This window comes from Chrysochloris asiatica, unplaced genomic scaffold (genome assembly GCF_000296735.1).
Source record: "Chrysochloris asiatica unplaced genomic scaffold, ChrAsi1.0 scaffold00029, whole genome shotgun sequence".
Classification (NCBI taxonomy): Eukaryota; Metazoa; Chordata; class Mammalia; order Afrosoricida; family Chrysochloridae; genus Chrysochloris; species Chrysochloris asiatica.
The window spans coordinates 5,003,125-5,017,626 of NW_006408547.1; the positions used below are offsets into that span (position 1 = coordinate 5,003,125).

The following is a 14,502-nucleotide window of genomic DNA, read 5'->3' on the forward strand; positions in this document are numbered from 1 at the left end:
TGGACACACACCATCACACACACACTAACAACAGCAGTTACATAGACATACTATGGACACACACCATCACACGCACACTTGCCCTGATTTTTTTTCTACCTTTGAGAAAGTTCAGTCTTACCAGTTTTCTGTCACTATTAAGTAAAAATATTTGACTTTTTCTTCTCTGAAAGGTTTCTACCTTACACAGGTTCCAGCTTTTGTAGATTTTACTGTATTTTCCCTTTTAATTAAAAGCATATTGTAGAAAGGTATTTTTAGGGTTGTGTAATGTGCTGTTCTTAAATGGACTTCCACTCATGTGTTTTAGCATGCACTGAAGAGTTTCACCCAAGTGAGTTATTAGGATGATGGTTGTCAGATGGTAGTTTTCTATCTCATCATTCTTTATATATTGATTAAGTTAGCATCCTCCTGTAAGGAAAACTTGCATTTCTTCCCTATTTATTATTTTTATATCATTTTGGACTTCCGATTTGATTTAGTTATAATCCGATTCCATCATCATTTATTTTGTTTGAATTGTTCTGGCTTTGCCTAGTGGGAACCCTTAATGTTGGCTTTTGGGACTTTTGATAATGCCTCATTATTATTTTTCAATGTTTTTGTGAAAGTGTTCCCAGCGTAAGATACACCCTTTCAACACTTTCGACATGTACAGGTCAGTGCCATTAATTACATTCTTCAGGTTCTGCGTCCATTCTCATTGTCCTTTCCCAAGTTATTCTACCATCAGTAACGTAAGCTCATGCCCCCTAAGCTTTTCTTCTCATCTTGTGAATTACTGTTGTCAGTTTAATCTCACCTGGATAATAAGATCCTTACTTCCTAGCAAGGTGTTTCAGACTTAGATTAAGATTTTCTGTCCGAAGCAAGATATTTAGAAATCAAGATGTAGGTGTTAAGATATGTTTAGTGGTTCTTGTTGCGAAGTGCTGTGGAGTTGGTTGCAACTCATAGCGACCCTGTGCAGAGTTTCCGAGGCTGTAAATCTTTATGGGTGTAGAAATCCTCATCTTTCTCCCACGGAACAGCTGGTAATTTCAAACTGCTGACCTTGAGGTTCACAGCCCAATTCATAACCACTACGCTACCAGAACTCCTTATGTTTATTGGTACTGGGGTTTTATTGCTTCAGATCCTGTTATTGACAGAGCCTGAAAAAGTACACACACACATATATATTTATTTCTGTGTGTGTCCATATATTTGTGTCAGCACTCGTGTGTCATACTGTGGTGGCTTGTGTGTTGCTGTGTTGCTGTGATGTATGCGACTGGTATTTTAAATAAGAGTAGGGTCACTTATGGTGGACAGTTTACAGCAGAGTTTCCAGACCAAGACTGACTAGAAAGAAGAAGAGGCGGACCGCCTGTGAATGGTTTGTCTCAGTAAGCCAGATGAAGAACAGCGGAACATTGTCAGATGTAGTAAGCCCTTCAGGTTGGAAGGCGCTCAGAGTGTTACTAGGGAAGCGCTGCCTCTGCAACGGAGAGTTGATGTTTCTTAGAAGCGAGGATGGTGAGACTTAGTCTCCTGTACTTTGGACATATTATCAGGAGGGACCAGTCCCTGGGGAAGGACATCATGCTTGGAAAAGCGACACATCGGCAAAACAGAGGAATAACGCCCCCCCCAACAAGATGGATTGTCACAGGGTCAGCAATAGTGGCCTTAATGACAGTTGTGAGGATGGCGCAGGATTGGGCAGTGTTTATTTATCTGTCTGTACATTCAGAGTCCTGCTATGGGGCTTTAGGGTCAGCGCTGGACCACAGGTCAGTTTGAACTACAAGGCCAGCTGTTTAAACCCACCAGCTGCTCCTTGGAAACCCTATACAGGGTCTCTATGAGTTGGAACAGACTCAATGGCACATAGTGGCAGCAGCATTTACATATGTTTATATGGCACTGTAGAGTCAGCACTAGACTGGGAACCACAAGGTTGGAAGTTCAAACTCACCAGCTGCTCCTTGGAAACCCTATACAGGGTCGCTATGAGTCAGAACCAACTCGACAGCACTTAATAACAACAGCAATGCATCCATGTATATAAATATAGATTGTTGTTGGTGTTAAGTACTGTTGAGTTGGTTCTGATTCATAGCAACCCTGAATAGGGTTTCCAGAGTGGCTGGTTCATTTGAACTGCTGGCTTTGCAGTTCATAATTACCTTATGTTCCAGTGCTTACCCTACAGTACCACACCAGGACTCCAAACATATAGATAGGTATGTAAAATCCGTGCGGTCATGTTTACCTCCAGCTTCAATTTAATAGCTCGTATTTCATTGTTCCTTCCACCTATATTTGTAGTTTCTGTTCCTAGTAATGAGAAATGTTGCTTTCATTATCTTAATTATTAATTTCCTCATTTGCTTGTTCCTTCCCTGAATGTAACCAGGCTAGCCCCCAGTCCCTGTGCGTTCACACCTGGCATCTTGATCCCTGTCTTGTTCCTTCAACCCTGACAGGAAAGGGAGTGGGAGGGAGGAGGATGGGGGGAGCTGTGCTCTTTGCTGTGTTAATGGTGAAATCACATCAAACCATTTTTAGCACCCTTTGGAAAGACGTACATACTGTATTAGTTCTCCTTTTTGAATTGTTTAAACATTGTTAGTTCATTTAGGTCCTATTTGTATATAAATCTTTTTGAAAGCTTTATTCTTAATATCGAAGACAGTGCCAGTTTATCTAATTTAAAAAGCTTGTTTTGAAGTGACAGGCATTTTTGAATGAAAATCACTTAACAGGTCTAAGTTATCATTGTATTTTCAATTCAAATGCTTTCTTTTCAGAGTAAAACATTTTCTTCAGGACAATTTCAAGGTTGTAAAGTGACTTTATTATTTTGGTACAGGAAGTTTCATTGAAGTGGACAGCGTACTTAGTGATGATGAAAACCAAGCAGAGTTACCTGAGCCTTTGAAACCTTCCTCTGACCTGGGTGGAATGTCAGTTGCTGCAGAGGGCACCGGGGTTGAGACGAAGGAGGAAGAAGCTTCAGGCGACTCTGAGGGTGACTCTGAAAGCGAGGGCTTAGCTGTGGAGCCACAGGAAGAAGCTGAGAAAGATGCAGATGATCTTTGGAACGAATGGCAAGATGTTAATTTGGTAATTGTGTAACACTGTGTTTTAACTTTTTGCTAAGGAAAATAAGTACTTTGGAGTTTCAAGGAGTTTCTGGGTGAATATTTATTAGTTATTTGCATGCATCTTTGTGTTCTTGCTGATGGCATTTTTTTTATGTAGGTTACTGTCTAGGATAGAGTCTGCTTCCCTGTGACTTAGTGAGGGATACTACCGAATCTTGCTCAGAAATCCAAGTGGGATACTTCTTAAGGAGAAAAAGCTTATTGGTAATTTCAGTCAGACTGCATGCAGACTTTTTGTAGCAAATGAACTTCATTGGATTATTAATAAGATTATCTACTAATGTAATTATTCCACAGGAAGAACTGGAGACTCTGGAGAGCAGCCTTTTAGAAGAGCAGAATTCACTGAAAGCTCAGAAACAGCAGCAAGAGCGGATCGCTGCTACCGTGACAGGGCAGATGTTCTTGGAAAGCCAGGTCAGCTGACTTCACCGTAAATAATGCCTGTTCATGTTTCAATTTACCCTGATTCCCCTAAAGCGCAGCTCCCACTCTGGAATAAGGCTCGTTCATGCATGTCTGTGGCCCTCTTGGTGTCTGTCACTCTGCAGGAGCTGCTTCGCCTGTTTGGCATCCCCTATATCGAGGCTCCTATGGAGGCAGAGGCACAGTGTGCCATCCTGGACCTGACTGATCAGACTTCCGGAACAATCACTGATGATAGTGATATTTGGCTTTTTGGAGCACGGCATGTGTATAAAAACTTTTTTAATAAAAACAAACTGGTAGAATATTACCAATATGTGGACTTTCACAACCAACTAGGTAAGACTTCATAATATAATTACTTCCTGAAATTTACCTTTAGAACTTGCAGCTAACTCATTCTCTCTTCCTAGGGAACTAATATGATGAATTAATAGAAACCAATGTTGTTGTTATTGTCAAATGCTCTAGTCGGTTTTGACTTATGGTGATCTGGTACAGGGTTTCTGAGGCTGTAAATTTTATGGGAGCAGAAAGCCTAGTCTTTCTCCCACAGGGTAGCTGGTGATCTGGAACCAGCAACCTTGTGGTTTGAAGTCCAGCGCTTATCCTACAGAGTCATTGTGCTCCCACCGAAATGGTAGCGTCTATAAAGTTTTATATAAATGATCTCTTGTCTGTAACTAAATTAAAATCCAAGTTTGTTTAGCTATTTCTGCAGTTGAATCATCTGAGCAGGTTGGACAGCACAGGTTACCCTGAGATCTCCAGAGTAAAGGAAAAGATGGTAGAGGGAGGAAACAGGTGGGAATCAGTTCTACTAGAATCCTGAACCTTATGGTTCTGTGTTAGTGTTTCTGGCATTGATTATTCATTTGTTCAACAAACACAGGTTGTGAGACTCTTACCACACATCTAGTTGCTGCCCGTGGCAGTGGGGACACAGCAGAGAATAAAACAGTTTAATAGGTAAAACAGAAAAGAAATCAATTATACATGTATATATAATTTGTTATATGTATATATAATTTATGTTATATATATTTATGCGTGTGTGTGTAATCTGGACTTCTGTGGACCACAAAGTTGGCAGTTCTGACCCACCAGCTGCTCCTTGGAAACCCTGTACCAGGATCACTATAAGTCGGAAATGGCTTGACAGCACTTAAAAATGACATATATGTGATCTGGAAGCTATATATATAATATGTTTCTATAGAAAAATAAAGCAGTAAATAGAGGGGAGAAAGACAGGATATTGTTTTAGATTGAGTGCTGGTCGGGGAACGTTTTCCTAGTAGTTGAACGTTGGACAGGCACCTGAAGGAATAGGAAGCAGGCCTCGTACTGAGGAGTGGATCAGACACACAGACTCGGGGAGGCAAAGGCCTGAGCTGCATGTCCACCTGGTGCTCTCAGAATGAGAAGGAAACAGTGAATGAAGAGAGAATGCAAGCGTTGACGTCAGAGAGGACGGAGGAGGAGGCCAGAATCAAGGGGGGCCTGGTGTGCTATTGAAAGGATTTTCAGATGGGATGGCTGTGTGATGTGCGGGAAGGAGAAAAGTCAAAGATGCCTCCACATCCTGAATGGTTGGTTGGATAGACCTGCTGTTGAATAAGCTGAGGGGGGCTGGGAGGAGCCATCCCCAGCAGGGGGAGATGCAGAGCACAGGTCTGGACCCGTAGAAACTCAAGGTGCCTGTTATGTATCCACCTGGAGATACAGATAGTTGCTAGTTGGTGGATTTATGTGATTGTAGTCCAGAAGCAAGATCTAGGTCAGATGTCTACATTTCGGAGACAATGTATATTTAAAGGTCTAGGATTAAATAAAAAGTCTTAACAGAATTTAAAGCAAAGAATCTATTTTCAAATAGCAAAAAAGGATATTGTTGGATGAGGATGTTGCTTTTACAGGATTGGACCGGAACAAATTAATAAATTTGGCCTATTTGCTTGGAAGTGATTATACAGAAGGAGTTCCAACTGTGGGCTGTGTAACAGCCATGGAAATTCTCAATGAATTCCCTGGACATGGCCTGGAACCCCTCTTGAAATTCTCGTAAGTGCTTTTTAATTTTTTAATTCAGATGTTTATGTAAGTATCCAAATTATCCAGTAAAACTATTACCTACATAAGGAACTGTCACAAAGCATTATTCATTAAGAAAATAGGAGGAAGTGTTAGTGGGATTACAAAAAACATGTGTCTTTTCTAGACTTTCATGAACTCAGAATCAGTATTTTTAGTGGTCTCGGGCTTATCCTAGTTCAGAAGTACAGAGCGCAGTCCTGTCATAGAAGTGTAACAGTTACCATTATATTCATTCAGATATTGAGTAGCCCCTATGTGTCAGGTACATGGGTGTATGTATTTATGTTGTTAAGTACCTTTGAGTCGGTTTTGACTCATAGTGAGCCTGTATAGGGTTTTCAAGGAGTGACTGGTGGGTTTGAACTACTGCCTTTGCAATAAGTAGTCCAGTGCTTATCCTAGAGCAAGCACCACACTATGACATATGTGTATATATAATCAGGTAGTCTCCACCTTATGACATCTTTGAATTACCTTGAACCGTACTTAGGACCCTCCAGTTTTTGTTATGTCTGGTAGCGTGTAGTGGTCATGAGTCGGGTTGCTAATCTCACAATCAGTAGTTTGAAACTACCAGTGGTTACACAGAGTAAAGATGAGGCTTTCTGTTCTTGTAAAGCTTTACAGCCTCGGAAAGTCTATACAGGGTCACAATGAGTTGGCGCCAATTCCACAGCACATACTCATCCCCATCATATACAGTGATGTCACCATTGGCAACATTAAATATCCGATTTAGGCAGTAATAATGAGAATTTTAAAAAAGAGGGAGCTTCATTTTCTATCTGAACCAGCTTATATATAAAGAAGTTGCTGGAATGAAATCGTGTACACACATAGGCACAGATTTAATACTGAGGCGATATTGCATAGACTTTTTATGTTGCCTGCAGCCCATTTGGTGACAGAAGAAAGCATATTATTAGCATCATAGCAGTTGTTTTTAATGATTCCACAGTAGTTTGTTTTTATAGTGATAACGGAGCTCAGGCAGCATAGTGGGTGACACGTTGGGCTACTAACATCAAGGTCATCATCCACGGGCGAAGGGTGAGGCTTTCGGCTCTTGTAGAAGGTGTCCAGCCTTGGAAACCCTGCCCAGGGTCGCTGTGAGTCTGAATCGATGCAGTGACATGCAGCAGCAGCAGTGATGAATTCTTTTCAATTTTTTGTTTTTAAAAGTAAAAGCATATTTATTTGGGTGTCCTTATATCTCTATATTTGAGGCTATGCCTTTTAATTTAGGATAATTTTTCATTTTGATTTCTCATCTATATTAACAATTTGCATATCTACTTTAGTGAACGATCATTATATTATTTTCCTTTTCTTTGTTCAGCAGTTTTGGCTTGCTTGTTGGCAATTGAATTGTTTACAGTTTCAGAGTCATAAAAATGTAGCGACAGTCACAATTTCTGCTTTGGTTTTCCAGCCTTCGCTTGGCTCCGGAGCAGTGTCCATTCTGGCTCGGGAGATGTGAGGGGATGCGAGGTTCAGAAGGAAAGGAGCAGCAGACAGTAACATTGACAGTGTTGTCTTGCTTTTATTTCCCCTAACCAGATTCTGGCTGGTAAATCATCTTCTAGAGCAGAGGTCCTTTGGACCTTCAGGCCGAATTCACTGTCAAACTGTGCTGTATTTAATGTATTTAATGCTCTCTTCTACAGACCTTTAATCTTGAAATAGCTACTGATTGGGGGCAATTTTATAGAAAATTTTGGATTTTTTTGGGGGAAAAGGAAATCTGGCACTGTTGGCCGTAAATTTCCCCAAAATATTTGTGTGGAGTAGTGATTCCCCTCTCCCACCATGCCACCTCAGTCCATACTTAAATCCTGCACTTACTTTATCCCTGGTGTCATCTCCTTCTATTGTATCCCCACAGCTATGCTAATTGGCAAATACTTGTGGCTCTGTGTGTTAATATGCCAGACTGCAAAGCCATTTGAACTGCAAGGTGGACAGTTCAGGTTCACCAGCTGCTTCACGGAAACACTATACAGGGTCACTATGAGTTAGAATCCACTGGACAGCAATTAACAACGATCTTTCATCTTGATATTAAGTACCTGGCTTTCTTACTATACAGAGCTTTAATACTATAAGGGGAGTGTTGTGATCATACTCCTCCCTGGTAATCATAATTACTGGTTCAAAGATGAAAGACAAAAGGAGGGGGTGTAGAATTATAAGAATCCCCCCAGCAAACTCTTGGAAACGGTTTTGTAAAGCCTATGAACCTAAGATATAGTGTGATGAAGACTGCAGTTATATTTTTTAACGCTAGGTGGCGCACCTGTATCAGTGAGGTGAAACACTGGTTGAGACACAAATAGCAATCAGTTCCTAGTGTTAAATATGTACGTGAAGGACTAGCACTGGCGCTTTAGGTGTTATCTTAGGTTTCATTGGGTTTGTGGATTGGTGAGGGTTGTGTTGTGTTTTGAAAAAATAACATAAAAAAAACTTTTGTTATTTTTTCTAACTACATAACATTTTTCTGATTCTTGATTACTGTGATATAAACCTCCTTAAACCTCATTGGCTTCAGATAGCAACAGTTGTTTATTTTACCCCTAAATCCACAATTTGATCAGGCCTCAAATGTTGCGTGGGGATGTGTTGTCTCTGTTACTTATGGTGTCGTTTAAGGCAACTCTGGGTGAGACGATACGCAACTCTGGGTAAGATGCCTATACTTAGCTGGCAAGTTGGTGCTGACTGTTGCCCAGGGGCCTTGGATCCTCTCCATTTGGGCCTTTTCAGGAACTTGGGCTTCGTCACAGCATGCCTCCTGATTCCAAGAGACAGGAGTCAGAAACGGCAGTCACCTACGGGCACAGTGTCACTTCTCAAGTCAAGCAGAGAGTACACCCAGTTCAAGGGGAAAAGGCGTACACGAGAGGCGTGTCAAAGATGTGTGACCCTCTTTAACCTTCTGTAATAATTTATGCTCTATTAAAAAAATGAGACCCAGATAAAATACAAAGAAAATGAGCAGTTGTGTTCTTGTCTCTCAGAGAGAGACTCTGCCACTTGACAGACACATTCCATTCTAATCTTTTGTATCCTACATCTTTGTGAAATGAAATGGTTTCTAATTTGTGAAATGAAAACACTAAATAGAACTTACCTATTTTTCATATGAAAATAAAAAGGTTAATAGGTTAACTGCTTAGAACATTGCTTCGCGCAATAAAATGACAGTGACTGGTTTTCATTATTGAAAATATTTCTGTGTCCTTTTTCCACATATATGCATTTTGTTTCCACAATTGGGATCACCTTGTATGTACAGTTAGTTGCTGAGTGTGGGCTCTGGAGGAAGATTGTCAGGTTCAGACTGTGAAATCTTGACGTTCCCGCTCCTTTTTGAGGTCAGCATCTTCTTGTGTGAGGTGAGGTTTCTGCAAGGTCTCTCCTGTGTGCTCTTGGGGAAGTAATTAGAACAGTACCAAGCAAGGAATCAGCACTTATTAATGTAATGCTTACCACCACTTTTTAATGTTGTTAAGAGTAATAATATTCTAGAGATGATATGCTTTGTTTTGGAATTTGGACTTAAATTCAAATCGGAATTTACTGTAATTGCTTTTTTTTTAAACTTTAAATAGAACTCTATAGTCCTGTACTACAGTCTCTTTCATTCTTTACACGTAATTGTTTCTTTTTCACTTTACAGAGAGTGGTGGCAGGAAGCTCAAAAAAATAAGAAGTTGAGACCTAATCCTCACGACACCAAAGTGAAAAAAAAATTAAGGAAGTTACAGCTCAGCCCTGGTTTTCCTAACCCAGCTGTCGCCGAAGCTTACCTAAAGCCGACAGTAGATGAGAAGAAGGGAGCGTTTCTGTGGGGGAAGCCTGATCTTGGGAAAATTAGAGAATATCCTTTCATTCCTTAAACCAGGAAAGGGCACTGAGCTCCAGCTGCGTTCTAGTATCGAACTCATGGAACCTGAGCTTGCTCCATTTGTTATATATATTCTATTGACCTAAGAATAGCCTTTTCTGTTTTCCCTCTCAGTGTTATAGAGTCATACATAGAACTGAAAGGGGAAAAACAACCCCTCCCACCAGGTGGCCTATCTAGAGAGCTTTATTCAGGGTGAGCAAGGTAACCTCTGCCAGAGAGAGAAGGCAGGAGGCAGACGGGAGGAGAGGAAGAAGAAGAAGAGGGAGTCAACAGGAAGGGAGGGGATTTATATAGATTCAACAGGAAGGGAGTGGTCATTGCTGGGGTGATTTAGCGCTGGCCTATCAAAAGCCATGTTGTCCTTTAAACTACCACCTTGTAGCTTAGGGTAGGGAAACAGACAAAATGGAGTAGGAGGGAGGGGAAAGGGAAGAACCGGAAGGTATTGTAACATTTTAACAAGAACCACTTATGCATTAATCAGAAAGAGAGAATGTTAATTTTGTTCTTCCTGGTTTGACATGTGAATAGATGTTGAAAAGTTTGCAATAGAATTAATTTTGGTTTTATTTTTCAGTCCTCAAAGAAATGAAGGATTGTCTTCTTTTCTCAGGAGTCTTTGATGTAGTTAGTTAGATAGTAGTTAGAGGGTACTAAAAGGGACATAATACTAAAGGAGTGTTGGTATAATTTGTATTATTATTTTCTGTTACCACTTATATCTTTGTTGTTGTTTTTGTGTGTACCATCGAGTGGGTTCTGACTCAGGGCAGCCCTGTATCAGGTTTGCTGAGGTGTGGCTGGTGTGTCTGAACTGCTGACTTTGTGATTAAGCAGTCAGTGCTTAATGCCACAGTGCCACACCAAGACTTTATGAACAAAAACTTTTAGAAATACTGGGACTCACGGGTGAGCTCTTTGGAACTTTTGATTTATCACTTAAAATGTCTTTAAAAACATTTATGAGTCTTAACTGCCTGTATATTTTGTCAGCGGTATTTTGGATGGAACAAGACTAAGACAGATGAATCTCTGTTTCCAGTATTAAAGCAGCTGAATGTCCAGCAGGTAATCATAGTGGGGTTTTTGTCTAAGTTTAGAAGAAAGACTAAAATTATTAAGCCTGTGATTGGAGGCTACTCAATCAACTCTTTTATTTTAGGGAGTAATACTACATACATTTTTAAATGAAAGTAGATAATCAAACGGGAAAATATAAGAATAAAAATTTGACTTTGTCTTCATTTTGTAATCATTTTTATGGCTAGACTTTGGTGTTCTTTCTTGTTTTAAAAAAAGTTAAAAAAAAAAGTTTATATAGATGGGGGATTTTTAAAGAGAAAAATGTTTGTGTGGTCTTTACCCACATAGGTTAAGTGGAGGGTCAACAGAAAAGAGGAAGACCCCAACAAGATAGGTTGGTACGGTGGCAGCAGCAATGGGCTCAAGCATAGCAGTGATTGTGAGATGGGCGCAGGACTGCGCGGGATGGAGTTCTGTTGGGCATAAGGTCTCTCTGAGTCAGTACCGACTTGATGGCACCCGACAACAACAGTAACAACAACATACAGAGAGTTCCATCTTGCTCTACTTGTGACTATAGTTCTACCCACTCAAAACCAAACTTTCTCAGCAGAACAAATTCACAACATATACAAATAAGCTGTTTAGCAGACATGAGACCCTTCAGATCATATATTTAAGTCAAATACACGTTTAGTTACTTGGGAAGATAAAACAAAAACTGGAATAAACATCGCCAGAAAGGGTCCCTCTTTTTTGTCTTCTGACTTTCTCTACTGAAAATATGATAAGCCAACAAGAGAAGATAATCTTTTAGCTTAGTGATTGTTACTCTTTAATTTCAGACAAATTTTGCTATAATACTTTCCCCTTTTCATTATAGAAGGTAATATGGATTTATTTACCAAAAATTAGGAAGTAAAAAAATGAAGAAAAATTGTTCATTATTTACCTCTTCCAATACAGCTCTTACCATCTAGGTTTATTCCCCTTTTTTCTCTCCTCCTTTCCTCATACTTATGTTTGCTAACATACCAAAATATACTTTGTATTCCCCTCCCCACTTATTAACCTAAGCATTTGTTTCTTGTGTTATTATATAGTCTTCATAATTTCAAATGACTAGATTACATTTCATCAGGCAATTTATCTTTATTTGTTCCATTTACTTGTTAGACCTTTGCATTTCAGTTTTTCATAAATAATGCTCAAATGGCTATTAGATAATAACTTTTTTAATATGTAACATTTTTTTTTAAGTTATCCTAAAACTGAATTTCTTGAACCAAAGACATATATCTTATGTGTACTGGTATAGACTATGAAATTACTTCCTAAAGGACTTGAATAATCAAAATGTTTTTTAAAGAAGAAAATAGCATTTAGAAATAAACTCTAAAGTTATATTGCTCCAAACAAAGATAATATATGTGCTATCAAAAATATTGAACACTTTTGAATGCCTGATAAGAGATTTCATATTTAAGTTATAGATACTTGCCAGAGTTGGTATAAGTACTACTTAAAATATAATATAGAAAGTAAAATTGAATTCATTTATGAGATAACTGGTGTTTGAGAGATAATGAATTAGTATTCTCTAGTATAGTAATCCAAGGAACTCTGATAGCGTAGTGGTTACGAATCGGGCTGCTAACCTCAGGGTCAGCAGTTCAAAACTACCAGCTGTTCTGTGGGAGAAAGATGAGGCTTTCTGCTCCTGTAAAGATTTACAGCCTTGGAAACCCTGTGCAGGCTCATTATGAGTTGGAACCGACTTCACGGCACATAACAACAACAACAGCAGTATAGTAATCCAATGCCAGTGAGCAAGGTTAAGCACTTTGATTTGTTTTAGATGCATTACTTGTCTAATTACTATTATTTTATTTCTTTAGACACAACTTCGAATTGATTCCTTCTTTAGATTAGCTCAACAGGAGAAACAAGATGCTAAGGGGATAAAGAGCCAGAGACTTCACAGAGCTGTGACATGTATGCTGAGGAAGGAGCGGGAAGAAACAGCCAGTGAAATAGAAGCAGTTTCTGTTGCTATGGAGAAAGAATTTGAGTTACTTGATGAGGAAAGACGAAAAACCCGGAAGAGAAGCGTAGCAAGTAAACTGAAAGATACATCAAGCCTGAAAAGAAAACGACATTCTGATTCTAAGCTAGAGAATAAATGTGGTGGTTTTTTGGGGGAGGCCTATCTCTCACAATCATCTGATGCATCTTCAAGTGAGGATGCTACAAGTCTTTCTTTAATTAACGTTCAAAGTGGAAAAGCAGCTCAAGAGACAAAAATCAGTCCTTCAGATTCACAGAACACAGTGAAACATGAACATGTGAAGGACGAAGGCGTGCCTACTAGCAGCTCTAGTGATGAGGATGAAAAGAAAACAAAAGTAGTCATGGTAACGGCCAGGTCTGTGTTTGCAACGAAAAAAGGGAAACTCAGAAATGCAAGAGGAAGGAAAAGAAGAACCTAATGTTCTAAGAATATGTATTTTCTGTGTATCTATATGTATGTGTATATGATTTCTGTAACATTTCCTAATGAATTTGCTCTGAGGAAATAATAAAATTAAACAAATTTATATAGTCTCTGTAGTATCATTTGAAATATATAGGTGCTAAACATTACAATTTATTTATTTATTAGTGTTATTTGTTCTGATGTTTTTGACTTGAATATTTTCTGTATTCACAGGCATTATCTGTATTTCAGAGCCCTGGTGTGGTGCTGTGGGTTAATGCTCCAGACTGCAAAGCCATTTGAACTAAAGCCATTTGAACTGCAGGGTCAGTGGTTCAAGTTCACCAGCAGCTCCTTGGAAACCCTATACAGGGTCGCTATGGGTAGGAACCAACTCAATGGCATTTAACAACAACAACATCTATATTTCTAATATCTTATGCTTTCTGACTATATATAATTTAAATAATATATTTTTTTATAATTTAAAAAGGGTTTATATAATTTAAAAGGGTTTATATTGATTAGCACTAACTAAATATGCATTCCGTCTTACTTTAAGACAGCAGAAAAGATAACCTTATTTTTCATAACAGTTGTGACAGTTCCATAGATCTGCATAAAGTCCTATATTCTGTTGTTTCTCATTTCCCCTCATGATCCAGTTGAAAGAATAGCAGGAGGGAATTTCACTGTAGGAACATCTTAGAAAGATGTGTTTTTCTATGGGAAAACCTATATAGGGAGCATTATTTCACTGGAGACAACTAACTATATGGGAACTTTTATACATTCCCACCAGCTGCCCCTCAGAAACCCTCTACAGGTTCCGATTCGGTGGCACTAAACAACATACATCATATCAGATGCATGAATAATCAATCACTTGCTATGAATCACGTCCCAGTGTTCTGCAATGTGCTGCAGCATCTCATAGAACTCAGAACTATCAAAGGGAAATGGCTCACACAATTGTGGAGTCAGGCAAACTCCAGATCTGTAGTTCATGGATCAATCAAGAGGAATCTTCTTCCCTGCTCAGTTTCAGGAGCAGAGGAACCCATATTGGTAGGTCACATAGCAGGTTGTTGATGCATGAAGCTGTGGGAGTGGTGAGTCAGGTCAGGTGATTGACCCCAAGTCCCACAGCCTGGAGGTCAGAGGTGAGTCAGTTGCAAGATCAAAGCACCAAAGTAAGACAGCAAACATTGCCAAACCATGCCTAGATACTGGACACAGATCATGCTGCCAAGGAAAAACTAAGGGTGATGGCATGAATCACTCTCTAGTAAAGTGGGGACATGCTTAATCCTTGTTAAGTGCCATCGAGTTGATTCCGACACATAGCAACCCTGTGTAGGGTTTCCAACGAGCAGCTGGTGAGCTTGAACCACAAACCTTGTAGTTTAAAC

The 14,502-nt window shown here is 39.4% G+C and overlaps 1 protein-coding gene across 1 annotated transcript in view; it reads left to right on the plus strand.

Annotated features, from left to right (window-relative positions):
- The window catches only part of BIVM (basic, immunoglobulin-like variable motif containing), an 80,203-nt gene extending 67,100 nt beyond the window's left edge, over positions 1 to 13,103 (plus strand). Inside the window, exons 17-23 of the mRNA XM_006846675.1 lie at positions 2,861 to 3,114; positions 3,453 to 3,572; positions 3,707 to 3,920; positions 5,501 to 5,645; positions 9,361 to 9,561; positions 10,575 to 10,659; positions 12,513 to 13,103. Coding sequence (XP_006846738.1) covers positions 2,861 to 3,114; positions 3,453 to 3,572; positions 3,707 to 3,920; positions 5,501 to 5,645; positions 9,361 to 9,561; positions 10,575 to 10,659; positions 12,513 to 13,103 — 1,610 coding nt within the window. The remainder of the gene's footprint in view (positions 1 to 2,860; positions 3,115 to 3,452; positions 3,573 to 3,706; positions 3,921 to 5,500; positions 5,646 to 9,360; positions 9,562 to 10,574; positions 10,660 to 12,512) is intronic.
- Positions 13,104 to 14,502: the final 1,399 nt, after the last annotated feature.